The sequence below is a fragment of the Heloderma suspectum genome, chromosome 15 (genome assembly GCF_057233095.1).
Source record: "Heloderma suspectum isolate Gila_16-S chromosome 15, 16-S_ref, whole genome shotgun sequence".
Lineage (NCBI taxonomy): Eukaryota > Metazoa > Chordata > Lepidosauria > Squamata > Helodermatidae > Heloderma > Heloderma suspectum.
In genome coordinates, this window is record NC_139472.1 from 11,793,152 (window position 1) to 11,815,020 (window position 21,869).

Below are 21,869 nucleotides of genomic sequence, written 5' to 3' on the forward strand. Positions count from 1 at the left end.
CTCTATGACTTCCTCAACTGGAAGAGCAACTTAACTTAGGAATCTGCCTTTTACCAGGTCAAACTATTCATCCACTTAGCCCAGGCTGATCTAGTCTTACTGGCAGGGGCTCTCTGGGTCCCAGGCAGAGGTCTTTTCCAACACTTAATACCTGAGATCCTTTTTAAACGGAGCCTGAGATCTCCTGCATGCAAAGCATGTGCTCTGCAGGTGAGCTATGATCCTTCCCTAAGTGGTGAGGATGGTTTAGGGATTATGCAGAATCCAGGCCTCAGTTCAGTGGGCCATTCACAAAATGACTGAAGCCTCTGAAAAACCATATCCCAAGAGGTTGGAGAACCCCATGTCAATGTTGTTCTTATAAGAGGAATCTATCATGACCTCAACTGCAAAGGGATTACAGAATCCATCCCACAAAGGAGAGATAGTTGTATGAATCCTCTCTTGGTTCAAGTCTCTTCCAATGTCAGCTGTGCAAGAATCCAGCTCTGCAGGTTGTGATCTCTAGCGCAGGGTCCGTGACATCAGTGGCCCAAGCTGGAAGATGAATGCACTGCTTTGTTGACCAGGCAAAGGCAGACGCCCAGGCTATTATGATTTATACCAGGCCTCGCCAATGTGGAGGTCTCAAATTACCAGCCCACCATAGGGGCTGAGGTTCCAGAACCCTATTCCTTTCTGCACTTTAAGAATTCATCCTAAGTTAAAAAATAGAATAAAAAGTTTTGTTTTGTTTTTAAAAAAAGAGTTCATCCTAAGAAACCAGGGTAGTTCGCTAGTCTAGGCCCCAACCTCAGACTCTGTAGTTCCCACTCCAAGCTCCAGAGTCCTTGGCATTTATATCATACTGGAGCCAATATCATATCCACAGGACCTCTCTCTCTCCTCATCCCTCCTCTAAGTAGCTCATGGTTCTTCCTCTCTCTGTGAGATAGGTTAGGCAGAGAGAGAAAGTGACTCAAGATCACCCAGTGAAATTCAGGAATAAGTAGAGTTTGGAACCCAAGTCTCTTCAAGTCCTATTTTATTTTATTTATTTATTTGTGGGATTTATATACTGCTGAATATAATAAAAACCCCTCAGTGGTTTACAATAAAATACATTTAGATACAATATTAAAAACACAACATTAAAAACAAAACATTTAAACAATTCAAAGAGCTGCAAAATGGAGTAGCATGATTAGTTTACTTACAGCCCAGGGAAAGCCTGGGTGAAAAGGTGTGTTTTCAGCAGGCTTTTAAAAGATGTCACATTTTCTGCCTCCTGAACTGCATGGGGGAGGGTTTTTCAGAGGATGGGTGCCGCTACAGAGAAGACCCACCATCTGGGTACTTCATGGCGACATTCCGTTCATTTTGGAATGACCAGCAAGGCCTCCTCTGATGATCGCCAGTAGATTAACACAGGAGACAATCTTTTGCTGAAAAAATTCTGCAGACGTTTTTCTCTACCCCCTGAAGAAGGCCTACAATTAAGAAAAAGGCCGAAACACATTGGGCTTCCTACGATAATAAAAACCTGTTTCTCTTCTTTGTGATTTACTTTGGATGCTCACCTCCTTTTGTTTTCTAGGGCTTTGTATGGCAATAACATAACACGGTACGTGGCTTGGTAGCTAACAGGCAGCCAGTGCAGTTCTTTGACCCAGGTGTTACGTGAGCATGGCTAGGTGTCCCAGTGAACACCCCAGCTGCTGTATTCTGCATTTGAGTTTGTCACTCAAATCCAGCCTTCCTCAGCTTGGAGCCCTCCAGATGTTTTGGACTTTAACTCCCCATCAGCCCTAGGCAGCCTGGCCCATGGTGAGGAATGCTGGGAATTGTACTCCAAAACATCTGCAGGGCACCTGGCTGGGGAAAGATGCTGTAACCACCCTGCCACAAGGTCTGGCTAATCCAGGATTCTATCAACTGAATTCTGCAACTGAATATTTGCACACCTTGATCACACCCACTTGTAAGGAAGTACCTTAGGCACGTTACTGCTTTTCCTGGAGACTGTCGGGGACCGAACTGGTGCAACTGGGATTGCTGGAAAAGTGACAGAAGCTTTTCCTGCTGTCATGAAAATGGGGCTGTCATGAAAAGGGGAACATCATTACCCTGGCAGCATTTTCATGTTTTGGTTCCTTATTTCGTTCCGTTAATGGATTCCGTCCCCCCACGGCTAGCCCTCTCCCCCAGAGAGTTCACTTGTGCTTTCACTCTTATGAGTGACATGTCCCAGGAATAAAAAACCCGATGCCAACGTTGCAGTCCAACTGTATTAATCAATAGCATGAAAGGCAGGGGTATTATGCTGAAGTCTCATTACTAACTGGGTTGCATAATCAAAGTACATACCAATAGGGTAGCCATTGAGCCACAGTCCATCATAGATGACACCTGAACAATGGATTATACAGCCCTGTCCGTTGAATGTGTCATTTCTCCACTGTCCCTTCAAACAGAAGAAGAAAAAAGAAAATGAGAGAGAGAGAGAGAGAGAGAGAGAGAGAGAGAGGAGATATGCATTGGTTTCAAATTTAGACTGTGACACGGGAGACTATAGAAAGAAGAGATTAAGCCAGACGCTTTGGGTAGCAGAGCGGGTGGCCTGGGGGCGGGCGGGGGTCTTTAGAAATACCCTTCCAAAATTGGTGTGAAAATGTCGAGTGGGAGAGGCGAGGCAGTGTGGGGGTGAGGGTGGGGAGAAGCAAAATAACCGCCCAGGATTATGTCGCCACTCCGGTATGACCTCTAAATAGAAGAGGGTTTCAGGAGAACCAAGCCTTTCGCACTCCAGGGTGGGGTGGGGTTGCTACAGTATGTTATCTGTCAAGAAATGTGGTGCAGACAATGAGTTACTACTTTGCTCCATAAAAGGACAAAGCATCAATATCCACATTTTTCAGCCCCCCGCTCCCAAACATATACACTTTATTAAGCTTGTGGAGAATGAGATATAGGGGAAAGTTGAGGCCTTTACATCCTCTGTGATCTTGGACAGGCTTGGATTCCATCCAAGGGATCTGGGCTGTAAATCAAAGGTTCTGAAAGTGCATCACACAGCACAGACTTCTTTAAGCTAAGAGGATCTTTGTGTTGGTTCACACATGCACTGGACTCTGCATGGTGACCGTTGCGCTTGATGCATGGCTGCTGAATGTATGAAGAGGCTCCACTGAAGGGAACTGACAGAAAGGTTCTCCCTGTGGTGTTATACCAACAATGGCCCTTGATGGTAGAGTTTTCAGGTCTCAGGGCTGACCTGTCACTTCAGTGGGGCTGTTCGCACAACATGCTAACCCACACTCAGTGGTTGAGTGTGGGTTGTTTTGAACCGTGGGTTGTTTGTTTCCAGTTTTCCACAGGGTGGATTATCCTGTTGACTGAACACAGGCAGGGTGGCTTAGTAACCATGCAATCTGGCTTGTTAACCACCCTGAACAACCCAGCAACAAGCCATGGGTTCTCAAGGTGGCTTGTTTGAGAAAAATAAGCCACCCTGCATGGTTAACAAGCCACCCTGCAGAAAATGTCCTAGGTTCAGACAACACACTAACTCACAGTTCAACAAACAACCCATGGTTTGAAAACAACCCACGGTTTGACAACAACCCACACTCGACCACCGAGTGTGAGTTAGAGTGTTGGGTGAACAGCCCCAGTGTTTCAGCTTTGTTATCAGGATCTCTGAGGGAAGGACTAAAAATCTCAGAGTGAGGGGCCAGAAGAAAGAGGGAAACAGGGTACTTTGGCTAGGCTATTAGCTCCACCCACCACCTTTCTTTAGGCTCCACCTCTCAACCACGAGGGACAGCCAGTCTGTGCCTTCCCCAGCTAGGCTCCACCCATCCCACACTTATGAGGTACTAGTTTTAGCTTGCAGGCTCTGCCCCTTGAGTCTTTGTGGTCTTGGCAAAAACAACTGGATGGTGCAGTGTGCAAAGCAGCCTTTTGGATATCCCCCCAAAGGAATCAAGGCAAGCCACACAACTTAGACAAATGGGAGCTAAGCTCTGTGGATGAACAGGGAGAACATCAGACATTTTGCTGCCCAAGGCAAAGAATAAGGTCATGGTAAAGGGAGGCCAGAAAAACGGCAGCAAGAAGCAGGGCCCTTATGGTGCTGGCACCCTTTCTGCAGGGATACCGCTGCCCAAAGACATCCCTCTTGTCTTGATTCTAGATGGCTGGCTAAAGTGTTTAAAAGAAGAAGAAAAAATCTGGAAGGTCTTAGCTGGATGCTGTTACAGTCTTTTAGTATGTCTGTTAGGCTGGCTTTTGATCAGTTTTATTTATTGATGTAGTTTTATATGACATTTGCAGGCCGCCTTGAAAGCTCTTTGGATCAAAGTGGAGGATGACAAACAAGTCAAATACGTCCCTGTTAACAATTAGGTGCTGCCCAGGATATTAGGGTTGGTGGGTGAGAGACAGAATCAATAACAGCAAATTGTTCAAAGTCCTTGCAACTGGGAGATGGTGCCAGAGCAAGAATGTCAAGCAACATAATGCTGGATTTTACCAACAGGGCCAAACTGAGGCAGGAGACTGGCTTACAAAGGCAGAGGTCGTGGAGGAAACAAGGTACCTGCCCATCTGTGCCAACCATGAGGGCAAAGAAGCCAAGGCTCCTAGACCAAGAGCCAATGAAAGCTAGAAATGTGAATGTGGGAGGCAATATCTGTACACAGTTTTTGCCGATGTGTGTATGTAACATCGGAGAAAAATAGTATGGATTTCAGGCTAGCAGGCATCAACGTCACAGGGCGCTGGGGGCTAGCTAGCTTTCCCCTCTCCACTCCTCTCGCTTAGAGCCATCTCTCTTCTGTTGTATTGCCTGGGCTGCAAATGAAAATTCATAGTGTGTGTGTGTGTGTGTGTGTGTGTGGCACAGTTGGTTAGGTTCTTGGCGCTGCCAGCTGACAAAACGGTGGCTTGCACGGAACAAAGTGCTACTATAACTCTAAATTTATCTGAGCCACCATCAAATCCCAGATGGATCCAGAGACTCAAATTCTGCCACTCTCTTTTTTACACCCTTAGCAACTAGTATCCAAAATAGAGGGGGAGGGCGGGTGGGAGGAAGAGAGCGATTGCACAGGCAAGCTCCAAACGCAGGCATTGGAAAACATGTTGCTGCAGCAACTGGGCTTATTCTGTTCTTTCCATCACTCTTCCAAAGTGTTCCATGGAAATACTTTTACTTAGAATATCATTATAAAGAGGCAAGCACTCTGCGGGGTTTGTGTAAAACAAAACACACGTGTGCGCCTGAGTGCGTGCACGCGCACGCACACACACAACTGCTCTGCCTTCATGCAGGTGTTGGACCCTCCAGAGGGGATGCCAACTTATTCCTGCCAATTTACTGAAACAAGTGCTACTTATTCATTCCTCTCGGGAGCTACGGAAGTGCCCAGATTGCTAATGCTCTGCACACGGGGCATCACTGAAGCTTTCGGGACGGTGGGGTGACAGGCAGAGGGATTCATGGAAAGTCTGAAAGTAGAAATACTTGGCTAGATGGACAAATAGTCCAACTCAGTACAAGGCAGCATTCTATATTCAGATCCCTATCTTAGGCCCCATTCGTAGATATATTTAAAATGTAAGAATTCTGCTGGATCAGACCAAGGGTCCATCTAGCCCAGCATTCTGTTCATATAGTGGCCAATCGGACATGAGTACAATAGCACCCTCCCGCCCATGTTCCCCAGCAACCAGTGTACTCAGGCTTACTGCCTCTGATACTGGAGGTAGCACAGAGCCATCAGGGCTAGTAGCCATCGATAGCCTTCTCCTCCAGGAATTTGTCCAACCCCCTTTGAAAGCCATCCAAACGGGTGGCTGTCACTACATCTTGTGGCAGCGAATTCCATAGTTTAACTCTGCGCTGTGTGAGATTAAAAATGGGAAAGGACCAGTATATTTTCAGCACAGTGGGGGGAGGGGGAGGCATTTTATTTTTCATGCCTCGTAGTAAGTACCACACAGGACAAACAGTAACCAGAAGCAGCAGCAGCAGCAGACGAAGACGACGAAGGAGACGACAAAGAAGATTTGTGGCTTAGTGGTTAAGACGCTGAACTGCAGACCAGAAGGTCGGCGGGACAGCAGTTCGAGACCCGAGTGCTGCGTGACGGAGTGAGCTCCCGTCTTCAGTCCCAGCTCCTGCCAACCTAGCGGTTCGAAAGCAAGAAATTGCAAGTAGATAAATAGGTGCCGCCTCGGCGGGAAAGGTAACAGCGTTCCGTGCGCCTCGGTGTTCAGTCATGCCGGCCACATGACCACGGAAGCGTCTTCGGACAGCGCTGGCTCTTCGGCTTAGAAACGGAGATGAGCACTGCACCCTAGAGTCGGACACGACTGGCTGGGGACACCTTTACCTTTTTTATACACATAGGCCCATTTAATGCAGGAGGAACCCTTGCACTGTTACAGAGCACCTGCATTGGATGTAGAAGGTCCCAGGTTCAATCCCTGGTATCTCTGGTTAAAAAGGAATCCTGCCGCTAGTCATGGGGAAGACTCTTTTCTTCTGGAGAGCTGCTGGCAGTCAGGGTAAAAAATACAGGGGAAGATACACCAGTAGTCCGACCTGGAGTGAGGCGGCTTCCTCTGTTCTTGTTTATATAGTACCTATCAGACCGTATGTACGATCAGTGAGCCCAGGATGCTGGGCTGAGCTCCTTGGAAGGAAGGTTAAAATATAAATACACAAAAAGAACTGGTTCCCAGACCACTATCTGCAGTACAGAATCCACACCCACCTGCTCCCCACAGAACAAATCAATCTCAAACGGCAAAACAGACCATGTCCCTTCTACTCCCTTCCTTTCTTCTTTTCTCTTTTCTTCTGGAGGCTCCAGTGTTTTCTTGTGATATTGCACACATGCAGTTGTGTGCAAAATATATTGATGGGGATGTGCTGGCCTCTGGAAGCGAGTGGTGTGCAGCTCTTTGGTAGCAGTTCTGGGATTGTAAGTGGCCAGCTTACCTAAGTGATGTTGGTTTACGGGTTAAAAGAGACGGCTGCAGCTGGAATCACAAGGGCTGCAGCTCCATAGCAGAGCACATACTTTGCATGCAAAAGAGGCTCCCAGGTTCAATCCCCAGCAACTCCACGTGGGGTTGGGAAAGACACTTGACTGAAAACCTGGAGAACCGCTGTCGGTTAGTGTGGACAGTACTGAGTTGGATTGGCTAATTGCAACAGAGAGTCAGTGTGTATAATCCTATTACAGTACAAGCATGGTTAATTTAAGATTGGGACCAGGGCATGGTCTGAGGACACATGATGCAGCCAACGTGCTAAGTTAAGCAGGTGTGGGTCTGGTCAGTGCCTAGATGGGAAGCCGACTGGGAATGCCACGTAAGTCAGCTTATGTTCCACGATGGAAGAAAGGCAGGATATAAACACACTATATATTTTTTAACACTATCGCCCCTCCTGAAAAACAACTGTACATCAGGCACGGAGGTTGGAGTCTCCCCTCACTCCACAGTACAGGCCTCGCAGCTAGAAAAGTGACACATACCTAAAGCAAAGGTGGCCACATGTCAATCTAGAAGCCTAAGCAAATAGCCTAGTGCAGCTTTGCCCAGCCTGGTGCCCTTCAGCGGTTTCGGACTATAACTCCCATCATCCCCAGCCAGCATGGCCACTGGCCGTGCTGACTGGGTTGATACGAGTTATAATCCAACATATCTGGAGGGCACCAAGTTAGGGATGGCTGGCCTACAGGCGTCACACAATTGCAAGCTGCCCAGATGGAAGGAGCACAGACGAGCAAGGAGCTACATAGAAAGCAGTGTTACTGGAGTGGTTTTTCAGGATCACCTGATGCTTAAGACTGGGAGGATGATGTCCTGTTGCATTAGAATCCCAACTGCCCTCTCCTCCAACCATGAACACTGATGTGCCGTTTCAGGCAGTGGGTCTGTCGATGCTCTTCGCTGTAGCGTGGATTGCAGGGTTCTGCTTAGGGTCAGATCATTAGCAGGAGTCAGGCTAGATCAAGTTTCTCAGGGACACAACATGGCAAATGATCAGCACCACGGAAAGCTCTGAGTGGTGATGGAAGCCAGGCAAGGTTGTCTGTATGCTTCTCCAACAAGGAGCAGATCAAGACTAAGCTGTAAGTAGCAGTTTGGCTGCCTTTAGGCTTGTTGGCTCCACTGTGTCTCTTACATGGACCTGGCTTGTTTTAGCAGCCTCAGGCTGTGGCAACGTGGGAGTGACGGCAGCATGCGAGCGTCCTCATCGCCTGAGTCCTCAGAACCCGAAGATGGATAGACAACCTCCTATGGACACATGGGAACATACCCTGGGGATCCTTTTGGGGAAATAGGTCCTGGGGAGGTGCCTCATGATGCCTTTCCGTGACTGAATCCTCTTCCTCAACTGTTAACTCTGGAGCCTCCTCCAAGGACAAGGAGACAGGATCTTCTGAGGACCAGATTTCTGGGTCCTGGTCTATGACAACCAGTGGCACAGGAAATAGGGGATCTGTGCCTGCTTTGACATTCTGATGACATTCAGCAGCCAAGAAAAGAAGAGCTGCAGCACCTGAGGGGCTAGCTACTTAATTATTTTATTTTATTTACAACATTTGTATACTGCTCCAAATCTAAACAGATTCTGGAGCGGTGAACAACAAGAGATAAAATGAACAGAAAATAAAAAAGAAACATGTTATTAAGATTTTTCTTTAAAAAACAGAGTGCCAATGAAACCGAGGCTGGTAACCAAGGAAGGCTTCCTGGAAAAGAGCTGTTTTCAGGAGGCACCGAAAACAACTTAGTGTTGGCACCTGTCTAACCTTCAGAGGCAGGGGGTTCTATAGGATGGGAACCACCACACTGAAGGCTCTTCTCCAGGTGGACTCCAGTCAGGCCATAGGTCCATGCAGAACCACCAGGAGCACGCCCTCTGATGACCTCAGTGACCAGGCAGGTTGGTAAGCGAGAAGGCGCTCTCTCAGGTATCCTCGTCCCAAGTTGTTTAGGGCTTCGTACACTAGTACTAATACCTTAAACCTGGCCCAGTAGAAAATAGGCAGCCAGTGCAGTTCCCTCAGCAAAGTAGTTGGATGCTGAAAAGGGGCAGCTCCTGACAACAGACAAGCTGCTGCGTTCTGCACTGGCTCCAGCTTCTTTACTGGGGCATAAGGTTCTATAAGCTACAGACTTTCTGCCACACTTGGGCCAGAAGTGATCCAAATCTCTTGAGTAGAAAAGAAACTGGGGGTCTGCATCAGAGTATTTTGCGTATCTTCCGTACATATTAAAAAAGAATAGCTGTCTACGTCTTACCAGTTCTCACATTTATTCACTGTTTGCATCACTGGCTGCCTCCCCCCCACCCCAATACAATGTGGCCGCCTCCTCCATCTCCCCCTGGCATGGCTGCCTAGACCAGCTTCTTCTCCCAGATGGCAAGAAGAGTGGGGGTAAGTGTTTCTAAAAGCTGCTTAGCAATGTAACACACGGAGAGGTTTGCAAACGCTGACATTCTCGAAAGCATTCTCTGTGCTAGTCGCGTGTGGCGAAAGGGTGCCAAGCGCACAAACAGCCAGAGTAACAGAGGGGCTCTCAGGGTGGGGGCGGGAGAAGGCGGAAAAGCCACTCACCATCCAGACAGAAAATGAAGGGGAGGGAAAGTTGGAGGAGGAGCGGCCACAACCTTTCACTAACTGGCTAACTCATGCTGCGGATTTCCAATTAAAACCAACCGTTCCTTTGTTTCCATCTGGTCTTTTCCAACACCAATTAAAAGTGGATCAAAGGCTGAATGCACACTGCTGTCAGGCCTTGACTGTGTTCTGAGACACGCCACAGATGGGGCCCCAATTCAGGAGCAGGCAGGCCAGGAGCAGCCAGAGGTGAAGATGCGGTCAAAGATGGGCTTATGGTTAGGTCCTGGATCAGGGAAAGGGGAGTGGGCCTGCAGGGCTACTTGGTGGGACAAATTGCTCAGAAACTTGCTCTCGCTCCCACTCACCTCTTCACCTTGCTATTTCTTCCTGTTCCTCACCTACGTGGGGTCAAAAATGTAGACTGGCGTTGGGGTTCATACTCTTCCTCTGCTTGTACTCAGTTTCTTGGGTGGATTACTTGTCTTTGGACTAGCCAGGCTCCCATGGAAGCCATTATACGAATAGTCACATTCTCCATGGGAACCATTTTGTGGTGGCGCCCACAGCAGTTTCTTAAATTCCCAAATGTGCCCATGGGTCCAAAAAGGTTGTGGACCCCGATCTAAGGTATTGGCCATTGTCAAGTCATAGGGTGCGGGATTCCATAAGTTAAATACGCATTGTTTATTCTGAATCCACTGTCCACTGATTTCATTGGGTGACCCTTAGATCTAGTGCTCTAAGGGAGGGAGGAAGAAGCTCTCTGTATCCACTTCCTCTAAATTAATCTTCCCGAATATGGATCCCTCCAGATGTTTTACACTACAACTCCCCTCAGCCCCCGCATGGCCAATGACTGGGGTGATGGGAGGTGTAGTTCAAAACTTCTGCAGGAACCCAGGTTGGGGAAGGCTGATCTGTTTTTATAAACAGGAAGCTGCCTTATACTGAGTTGGACAATTGGTCCATCAGGCTAGCTCAGTATTGTCTTCACTGCCTGGTAGCAGCACTCCAGGGTTTCAGGCAGGAATTCTTACAGCCCTACCTGGAGATGCCGGTGACTGAACTTGCAACCTTCTCTATGAAAAGCAGGGGCTGTACCATTGAGCTATGACCCCTTCCCAAGCCTCTATCCTGTTGAAGGATATTCATGGGGCCCTAGTTCAGTGGTAGAGCACATGCTTTGCATGCACAACGTCCTAGGTTCAATCCTCAGCACCTTCTAGTTTCCTCCCTACCCTAAGAGAGGACACCTATAACTGAAGCAACTTCAACAGTGAAAGCCTACAAGAATTTTTCTAGGGATGACTGAGTTCCCAGGCCTTAGGGTCTGATGCGTCCCTCAGCAACTGGTCCATCTCAGTCTGTAACATCATGCTCGGAGTATGTATTTATCCCCCACCATTCCTCGTCTGGGTCAAGGCAGCTTACAAAAACAATGAAGTCAGCAATATGCAAAACAAGCAACACATCACCAGCTCCTGAAGGGAGAGTCAGTCAGCCTGAGAGAAGTCTGAGGCTCTATATTTTATACTGTTTGTTGTCAGCAGAAAGTTGGTATATAAAATAAATGCATTAAATAATAAAGAAATGTGCATATGAGTAATGAGGCTCTGAATAGAAGGGATGCTACCCCATCATTGTTCATAAGTCTTTCCAGGTGATGCGAGAGATGGGTTGCAGGGGTAAGGCCCTGGAAAAGCCCTGGGTGTGCGTGTGCTGCTCCCCATAAAGCCATTTGGATCTCGGGTAGTTCTTTAACTGGTACCCAATGGAAGAGACCCCAGGTAACCGCAAGGAGAGTCGGTACCTTTTGCACACAGCAACAGTGGTTCACCGGTTGATTTGGGAACACGGAAGATGTGCTCCAATTCAGTGCAGGTAAACTTAATCAGAAAGTCGCAGCTTTGATTGTTTTTTGAATCAATCCGACGTGTAAGCAAAGCAGCCTCCACTGCAGTGATGAGGCCTCACCAAGGATGGTTAAATTTTGCCACTCTAATGTAGAGGGGTGGAAAAAAAGAATAGAAGAGGTGATGTGATGGTAGATAAGGAAGAGGGGGCACTACCACTACCACTGAAGCTTGCCAGAAGCTAGCCTTTGCTGTCTTTTTTCAATTGCACGATCCCCTCTTCTGCTCTGAACCTGGGAGCTAGCACAGGTTCTTCAAGTGAACAATATGCCAATCACGGTGTGGGCCAGCTGTTTCTTGTGGGCTGCCAGTTGACCACATGTGATTGATCCCAAACCTTCCCTTCTCACCATTTAATGCCATCACTTCTTGCCCCCTAGGTAGGTACTGAATATAGGAAATGATAAATTGTTTCCCCCTCCAGGATCTTTTCGGTATTTAAAACAAAGCCATTTCTATTCCAGTGCAAGGCCATTCCCCATTACCCATGGAGATCAAAATACACAAATAAATAGGCCTGTATTGTAAACAGCTGGTTTGAGCCGGTACATGGAAGCGATACTTTTCTAAAGCTTCCGTTTGACAAAAAATCAAGTTGCTGCTAGCTACAGTGGAAAACTCACTTCACTTTGTTGGAAGTTAAGCAGGGAAAAAACAACCACCACCAGAGAGCCTGGAGCAACTCAGAGAGGTGTTAACAGATCACTAACGCCAAAGTACACAACACATTTGCTCCAGAAGAGTGTCCAAAAAGCAAAGGGACTTCTCTAGAGCATATTTGAAATCGATGAAGTTAATCCATGTGGCCAGTTATGAACACAGGGGAATACATTTGGACTACGTGTGGGTGCCCGTGTACGTCTCTGCTCTGTCCCCTGGTCCATAGATGCCCCTCTCAAAGAGAAACGTCTGCCTCTTGATCCACAAGTTTTGTTCTCTCCTCATCACAAGCGGCCAATTCTCTCAGTAGAGGCAGAACTAAGTCTTCCAGCGGCGGGGCTTCACCCAGACGGAGGGAACGACTCTGTCTCTGGAAGCGGACAGGTGGAGCTACCAACTCCAAGATGCCCTCCTCCCCCTCCCAGTGCCAGTCCTAGGTTTGGGGAGGCCCTTGCATAAGATGATCTCAGTGGGATCCATCCCTGAGCGAGTCCACTTCCTTCTCACCAGGCTGCAAACGACTCATTCGCTTGCTTCTCCCTCTGGGCTTAATCCTCTCCACCACTCAGCAAGGGGCTACTGCTCCTTCTCCTTGCTCATCTCACTGTTTGTGTGCTTAGACTTTGCGGGGTGGGATCTATGTTGTTTTTCACTAGAACCGCAAGGTCCACCAATTGGAGCCAGGCACAAAATGGTGACCCAGGAAGGTGGACATACAGCTGCAGAACAAGGTGCCTCTGAGGACATGGCTAGCCTGGGAGTTTGCTTGTAATACCAGAACTGAAACATGCACAGAGATGCTTCCACGTACAAATCTACTTTTGTTTTCTCCCAAGCTTTTTTGATTTCAGCACCCCAATTTAGGCGGGAAATAAGGCTTTTTGTTCTCACTGTTGTTAGACCATTGAGAATCAGAAACCCTTGCTGACCTATTGCAAGCCACCTGGAGACCAGCAGCTCCCGATCTGCCTTGGCTACTAGTCCTGATGGCTATGTGCTACCTCCAGTACCAGAGGCAGTATGCTTAAGTACACCAGTTGCTGGGGAACATGGGTGGGAGGGTGCTTGGTGCACTCGTGTCCTGCTTGTGGGTTTCCCTTGCACAGCTGGTTGGCCACTGTGTGAACAGAATGCTGGATGAGATGGACCCTTGGTCCGATCCAGCAGGGCTCTTCTGATGTTCTTATGTTATGTACTTATTGCATGTATGAATGTTTTCTCACATACTATATCTCATTGATAACATTTTCCCCCAAATAGGAGCATGGTGAGGAGAATGTGGCTAGGAAGACATTTTTCTCCCTCTTCCATAATACTAGAACCTGGGGTCATCCCATGAAGCTGACTGGTGGGAGATTCAGGACAGATCAAAGGAAGGACTTCTTCACACAGCGCATTGTCAAGTGATGGCCACCAATTTGGATGGCTTTCAAAGGGGGTTGGAAACTTTCCTGGAGGAGAAGGCTCTCCATGGCTACTAGTCCTGATGGCTCTGTGCTACCTTCACTAACAGAGACATGCCTGTGTACAGCAACAAAGCTCTTCTTATGTTCTTACCTTCTGCCTACTGGTTTATAGAGGGCAAGTATATACACAGCAACTGTCAGGGGTGCCTCTGAGCATATGTGCATATGTCCTGAAGGGGCAGGTGCCCCAGCAGATGCCCAATGGTGCTGACTCCTGATGGCTCCTCCACCAAGAGCAAGTGGCTTGCAAGGGTCCAGCCTAGTTTATGTTCCAACTTCCGCAGGCATTTGGCCCAACTTTTGTATGATTTTGTCTGTGCCCTTTCCCCCGTTTAATTGGGCTTTCTTCCCACAGCGTGTTTTTAAATTTTTTTGCAACTCTCACCATTTTATTTGTTCTGTTTCAGATTATATATTTGGTTCTTTAAATATTATTAGCCACCTTGTGTGATTCCGCTTTTGGAACCAGAAAGGCGGGGTATAAATATATACATTTATAAATAAACTGCATCAAAAGTAACAAACGGGAGATTGCTATGCAAGATTTCGGAAGTACTAAGGAAGTAGGTGCCAGGATTGGAACCCAAAGCATGCCTTGAAACTGGGATATAAAAGGATAAATCCCAGAGAGGAAGGGGCTATAATGCTATATCAGAGAAACATAATTGGCATGCAGAAGGTCTCATGGTTGGCATGCAGAAGGAGCCCAGATTCCCTGAGATCTGATAGAAGAAATACTCAGACCTGCTTTAAGGCAACTTCCTGTGTCACAATCTGGGAGAAGGCCCACAACTCAGTTGCAGAGTACAAGCTTGGCATGCAGAAAGTCTCAGGTTCAATCCTTGGCATCTCCAGGTAAAGGGATCAGGTTGCAGGTGATGGGAAAGGCTTCTCTTGCCTGAAACCCTGGAGAGCCGCTGCCAGCCAAAGCAGACAAATCCTGGTCAAGATGGACACACTGTCGGACTTGGTATAAGGCTGACCTGGTATATGGCACCTGCTATGTTCTTATGATGTTGGGAAGGCCATCCAACACCTCGGGTCTCTGCTCCAAACCACAGACGTACTTCACCATCACCTTCTCTCCATGCAGGCAATGGCTGGTTCTGACAGCAGGCCAGCTCCAACACTGGGAAATATCTTCATACACAGAAAGAGAACCTGGCCTTTCTTCCGGGGTGTGAGATTGTGCCTAACAGTCTATCATCCAAAGCGATCAAGCTGACACATCTGAAGCGAGCCGAGCTAAATATTCTATCCCACCCTTCCGCAAAGGAGTTGAGAGCAGTGTAGACAGAGTCTTCCTTTTATGCTGCGAGGGAGGCTAGGCCCAGCAAGAATAGGAACCCCAGGTCTCACTAGTCTAAATCCAGCATCTCAGTCACTACATAACACTAGCTCTCGTGCTAGATTTAAAAAGACCTGTATACCCTGACTGTCTTTCGGAGAACTCAAAGCAGCTAATGACAAGATAAAGCAATAAACCAACAATTTAAAACAACCCATAAAATATTAAGACACTTAAAATAATATAATGTTAAGACAATAAAGTAGTAGTGGTAGTAGTAGTAGTAACTCCTCCTCCTCCTCCACTCAGAAAGCAATCCTATGTCCCCTAGACAGCATCTGGGGGATATAGGGTTGATCAGTTTCCTGGCTGTGAGGTCAGAAACAGGGCTCCCACTTCGGGGCCAAAAACTGCGCCCCCTCCCCTTCCCCTTGTAGCTGGCATGGAGAGAACTGTGCTGGCTACCTCTCTGTGCCTGGAAAACGGAGCGCGTAGATGGGGGTGTTTCCAGGGGTGGAGAGAGGAGACCAGGGCGGCAGCCGTAGGACGAATCCTATGGCTGCCCCAGCCTCCTTCTCTCCCATTCCCTGAAGCCCCTGCTCAATGGGCAAAAATGCCTGTCTAGCTTAAATCCAAAACCGGAGGCATGATGTGCCTCCCGCTCTGCATAGGATACTTGTAAGCCTCTGAGTCTGGAGGCTTACGAGCAGCCAGGACACATCCCATAGGACTGTGCCCTTTGTATAACAAGACACTCACACAGCAGCAGTAAGCAAGGGATTCCAAGTGAAATTACTTAAAAACTAGAGACAGTTAAAAACAAAATTCAGTAAGGCAGCCATTTTATAGCCTAAATGCCTTCCTAACAACAGATGTTTTTAAGAACTTTTGGAAAGTCATGAGAGAGGAGGCGACATGGGCTTCCCTTGCAAGGGAACTCCAGAGCCTAAGCATAACTACCAAAAAGGCCCTCTTCCCTTGCCAACTAAGCATATTTCTGGGGATACTGGGACACACAGGGACAGAGAGCTCGGAATAAGATCTCAACAGGGGGGCAATTATACCGATTTTTTTTCTTCTCTGATGTACAATTTAGGTTTGGCTTTTAAATTTGTTTAAGATACATATATATGTATGTATGTATGTATAATCAGATGTTGCTGTCTTTCAGGAGTGCGATGTGAGCCGCCTGAGAGGTTTCTGCTTATAAATAAGGAAAAGGTGTTTTGAAATTAGTGGCAAGAAACATGTATTTAACTTTGAGGAAGCAATTTCCGCTTAATTGATAGTGTTTCTGTTCCTAACTGAGCAGCTATTATGCCTCTTATTGCAATTAATTTTGGTTAGTTCAGTCTCATTGTGCAAGCCTCTGACAGCATATCATTTCCATAAGCTTCTGCTTGATTGATCCAGAGCCCAAACAAATCCATTAACTGGCTTCAACCCGTTGCTCCGCCCTTAAAAAAAAAAAATGGCCCTGTATAATAGGCAATGGTCTCAAGTGCATACAACAGGTCCATCTCAGAAGTTAGACAGGAAAGTAAGAACAGCTATGTGATGAAGTGCAGGAGTGCAGACTTGGGTCTATTGGTAGATGGTGGGATGATTTGCAGTAATAAGGAAGAGCCCCCTGCCTTCTAATTTAGACTGAGCTGTAGTAATTCAGATGTAGATTTCTACTTGCATGTGGACGTATCTATGTGCTAGATCAGCACTCATGGGGCGTAGCAGGCTCTGCCCCCTGAGACACCATTTTGGATGTGGCTCCACTTGGTGGACAATGGGGTTCCAGTCAAGAGGGAAATGTCAAATGCCATAACCAATAGTGGGCTGGGTTTGCAGCATTGCATCATCCTTTCTCTGTGCCATCCCATCCCTTGTCTAGCTCTTGCAAACACACATATACACATAAAGCAGAAGAGGCAGTGAGAGGTGGAGATGCTGGAGAAAGCTGAGACAGACTAAAATGAGTTCAGATTTCTAAGAATCTGATCTGTGGAATCCACTGCAGACTGGCTTTCCCAGGTTGCGCAGAGTCCGTGGACTTTTGGTTTTTTGTTTTTTTTTAACTTTCCTGAAATTTATGCAAATTTAAAATACACACGTCTCTGCTGAGACATATGCCATGCTGGAAAATATCCAAAGGGAAAAGTTGAATGGAATGGGGGACAGTACTCTAAACGTTACGTACTAACATACAGTCAGGGCCAGAAATATTGGAACAAGGATAACTGTTTTGGCATTTGGCCTCTGTACACCACCACACTGAAGTTGAAAGAAAACACACCCAGATGGGAGCGAAGTCAGGGCTTTCAGCTGTAATTCAAAGGGTTTGACAAAAGGTAAAGGTAAAGGTGTCCCCAACCAGTTGTGTCCGACTCTAGGGTGCGGTGCTCATCTCCGTTTCTAAGCCGAAGAGCCAGCGCTGTCCGAAGACACTTCCGTGGTCATGTGGCCGGCATGACTGAACACCGAGGTGCACGGAACGCTGTTACCTTTCCCGCCAAGGCAGTACCTATTTATCTACTTGCAATTTCTTGCTTTTGAGCTGCTAGGTTGGCAGGGGCTGGGACTGAAGATGGCAGCTCACTCGGTCACGCAGCACTCGGGTCTCGAACTGCTGACCTGCCGACCTTGCAGTCTGCAGTTCAGCGTCTTAACCACTAAGCCACCGCGGCCCCTAGCCACCGTGGCCCCTTGACAAAAGTGGGGCACTAACCATTCAGGAAGGACATCCAGTGGCATACACACACACCCATCGTTGGGGGCTCATAAGTAATGGAACAAACCAACATCATCTCAAACTTAAGGATCGCCTTTAATACCTGGATGAAAATCCTTTGCAGTCAATGACTGCCTGAAGTCTGGAACCCATCAACATGACCCAATGCTGAGTTTCCTCCCTCGATCTGCTTTGCCAGGCCTTTACTGCAGCTGCCTTCAGCTGCTGCTTGTTTGTGGGTCTTTCTGCCTCCAGTCTTGTCTTCAGAAAGTGAGAAGCATGCTCTATTGGGCTGAGATCAGGTGACTGACTTGGCCATTGAAGAACATCCCACTTCTTTGCCTTGAGAAACCCTGGGGTAGCTTTTGCTGTATGTTTTGGGTCATTATCCATCTGCAATATGAAGTGGTGTCCTATCAGTTTGGCAGCATTCGGCTGAATCTGAGCAGAAACTATAGCCCTATACACTTCAGAATTCATCCTGCTGCTTTTACCAGCAGTCAGGTCATCAATAAACACCAGTGACCCGGTTCCATTGGAAGTCATACATGCCCATGCCATAACACTGCCTCCACCATGTTTGACAGATGATGCGGCATGCTTTGGATCATGAGCTGCTCCTTTCCTTCTCCATACTTTTCCCATCATTCTGGTACAAGTTAATTGTGGTCTCATCAGTCCAAAGAATCTTATTCCAGAACTGGGCAGGCTTTCTTAGGTGTTTGCTGGCAAAGGCTAATCTGGCCTGTCTGTTCTTGAGCGTTACCAGTGGTTTGCACCTTGTTGTGAAGCCTCTGTATTTACATTCATAAAGTCGTCTCTTGACTGTAGATGTTGACAATGCCATGCCTACCTCCGCAAGAGTGTTCTTGACCTGGCTAGATGTTGTGAGAGGGTTCCTCTTCACCATGAGCAGAATTCTGCAGTCATCGACTTTAGTTGTCTTCTGTGGTCTTCCAGGTCTGTTGCTGTTGCTGGGCTTGCCAGTTAATTCCTTCTTTTTCAGGATGTTCCAAACTGTTGTACTGGCCACTCCCACTGTTTCTGTGATCTCTCTGATGGGTTTATTTTGTTTCCTCAGCCTAATGAGGGCCTCCTTCACTCACATGGACACCTCTTTGGACCTCATATTGGGAGTTCCAGTGAACAGCTACCAAATGCAAATGTAACACTCAGAACCACCTCCAGGCCTTTTATCTGCTTGATTGGTCATGGGGTGCCCAGGAAACAGGCCACACCTGGCCATGCAGCTGCTTGTCAGCCATTCGTTCCATTACTTATGAGTCCCCAACGATGGGTGTGTGTGTATGCCACGGGCTGTCCTTCCTGAATGGTTAGTGCCCCACTTTTGTTAAATCCCTTGAATTACAGCTGAAAGTCCTGACTTCACTCCCATCTGGGTGTGTTTCCTTTCAACTTCAATGTGGTGGTGTATAGAGGCCAACTGCCAAAACAGTTATCCTTGTTCCAATATTTCTGGCCCTGACTGTAAATGTTACGTAAATTGCGGCGAACCCTCTTAGGGAATTATTTGCATAAATTTCCATTTACTGGGGAAAAAATATGCAAATCTGGCTGTGAACGGACGCTGGAATGAACACCACCACACAATCCACGAAACACACACGGGATGGATTTCACAAACTTTGGACATCCCTAGTGAGAGCCGGATGACACTAAGGGCTCCATGAAATTAGATCAAGGCCACAGGTCTACCTGGATGTGCGGTAGAGGCAAGATGCAGCCATTCCTCGCAGGAATGTAGGGTGCTTCCAGATGCAGGGCTATTCTGTATTTCCCTCCTTAATGAATTTTTTGCAGGAAGGGGAAAAAGGAAGAAGTGGTGGGGAAAAATGGGGGGGGGGTTATGAGACGAAAACAACATCATCTGTGGTCTTCGAACCGAGGCATAGTCTGAAGGCACATGAGGCAGCCACCATGCTGAAGCTAAGCAGGTCTGGGTCTGATCAGTGCTTGGAGGGGAGACCACCTGAGAACCACCTGAAGCCACCTTGAGTTCCATGATGGAAGAAAGGTGGGATATTGTAAATGTAGTAAATAAATAAATAAATAAGTCTGAATCGCCAGATAAAATTCTGTGCATGAGGCAGGGAGATAAAAGCCTAATCTGGAAGCACCAGTGTCTAGAGCAGCTTCTAGACACTGGGATCCCCATGCTGGCTGGGGATGATGGGAGTTGTGGCAACAGATCTGGAGAGCAATAAGTTGGAGAGGGCTACTCTAGAGACTCTAGGGAGGGAGTTGAACCCTGAGGAATGACACTAACTGCTCACCCTAACAAAATCTTAACGAAGTGTCCTTTCCAAAACAAAAGTTGGGATAGGGACCAGAAAATAATGTTACAGTTTATTTCTATGCAACCTTTCAGCCAAAAAAGCCTCCTGCCGCCTCCAAGCCCGTTCACAAAGACCAACACAAATGCAAAAATTCAAACAACAAAGTACAACTTACAAATGTTTTGACAACAATATCTTGACAACAATAACAATAGTGAGTCAGACCAGTTTGCAGATTTTCCATGAATTTTGGGCATGGAGGGGTCTGTAATTTCTGCAAATTTCTGAGAAATTCTCACAAATCACAGCAAAATTTGCACGAATTGCACAAATTACAGCCGAATTTGCACAAACTGCACAAATTTGGCCGTAATTTGTGTGAACTGCTCAGAAACGTGCACAAATTGCAGAACCTTAAAAAATGTGCAAAAAGGTTCCTGGAGTTCGGGGAACAGCCCATAGCTCAGTTCACAGACACAAAGCGAGTCGTACACACAGCTGAACTCTGTCAAGCCAGCAAATAACCAGATTTCCAAGCAGTGGGCATCTCTAATTATGGCCCTTCCCCACAGAGACAGTTAGAGTTCATGTTACACATATTGCCCTGTGGACTTCATTCTATCACAGCCTCCAAGATTCTCAGACTGGTTGAAGTAAGAGCCACCCCCGCCAGATCTACCCCCCCCCCCTTAAGAACACCAAAAGAGACTTGTAGGCATGAACGAAAGGGGGCTGGTGACAGCCACAAGCCTACAGTGATAATGCAGTGCCTTGGACAAGAGGTAGGATTTGCTCCTTTTCAACTCAGACTCAGATCCCAGCCCTTAAACTCTGCCCCACAAAATGCAATAAGAACTGAACCAGCCTTCGTCACCATAGACCCAGCCTGGGTCTCGCTTCTTGGTGTGATGGAATCTTGGTCTTTTATGAGGCTCACAGAGACAGAGAAGGAAGGCTGGGATTTAGCTATCTATTGTACAGATAACAAATGGGACCTATAACATGAGGGACCTGTACTATTGTCATGTACTTTCACCCCTTGCAGAAGTGCTCCTTCTCAGCAGTCCTGCCAGCCCATCCTGCCCTCTTCCAGGACAGTAGAAGCTGTAAGTGGCTCAAGCAAGCCAATCCGTGCCCCCATGCCCTGAGATTTTTTTCCAAACTGACACCGAATTTCCTGTGGCTTTTGGAGGCCACAGAACATGCTCAGCCCTCGTTGGGCTGTTTTTGCTCCCCCACCCCTTTTTCTTTTAAATTTCAAAATGTGTACACTTTTGCATCCCTATCGAGTCACCCGCGTGTATAGAAACCTCACTACCTCATTTTGGGGTGGCCCCATTTTGCTTCCAAACTGATTGGCACTCTGCCACCCAAGCTTGCTATTAGAGGGAATGGTAATGCATTAATTGCCCATGTAAAAAAATATTTTAAAGAATATTTATATAAAAAGCATTCAATAGGATTGTACAGCAATGAACACATGACACTGCTTTATGTTGAGTCAGACCATGGTGCTGTCTATACTAACCAGCTGTGCTTCTAGTATCTCAGGCATGGATCCTTCCCAAATCTTCTGCGACCTTTAGACTGGAGATGTTGGGTATTGAACCTGGGACCTTTTGTCTGCAAAGAATGTAATCTACTATGGAGCTATGGCCCTTCCACTAAAAATAGTTCAAGCTGACAACCTCTCCCCCGCTCACTGCCCCTGATGCCGCCATGCAAATCTCTAGCTTCTGCTCAGCTTCCAGTTAGCAGATGCTGTGCTGCAGCCTTTCCCTTTTGCTGCTTCTTTGTGTGTTTTGGCTGCATTCAGTTTGTCTTCTTTCCCGGAGGAAGGCCTGCTGCTTGATACACCTGTTAACGACACTGAACAGGTGGCTAACCTTATGGG

The 21,869-nt window shown here is 47.2% G+C and overlaps 1 protein-coding gene across 7 annotated transcripts in view; it reads right to left on the reverse strand.

The window, feature by feature from the left end:
- Positions 1 to 21,869, reverse strand: part of MORN1 (MORN repeat containing 1) — a 316,149-nt gene that overhangs the window by 261,872 nt on the left and 32,408 nt on the right. For all 7 annotated transcript variants that reach the window (XR_014786007.1, XR_014786005.1, XR_014786006.1 and 4 more), the window contains exon 7: positions 2,347 to 2,443. Coding sequence is in view for 4 of the 7 variants with exons in the window: in XM_084821656.1 (XP_084677782.1) it covers positions 2,347 to 2,443 (97 nt within the window). In the remaining 3 variants the exon portion in view is untranslated. The remainder of the gene's footprint in view (positions 1 to 2,346; positions 2,444 to 21,869) is intronic.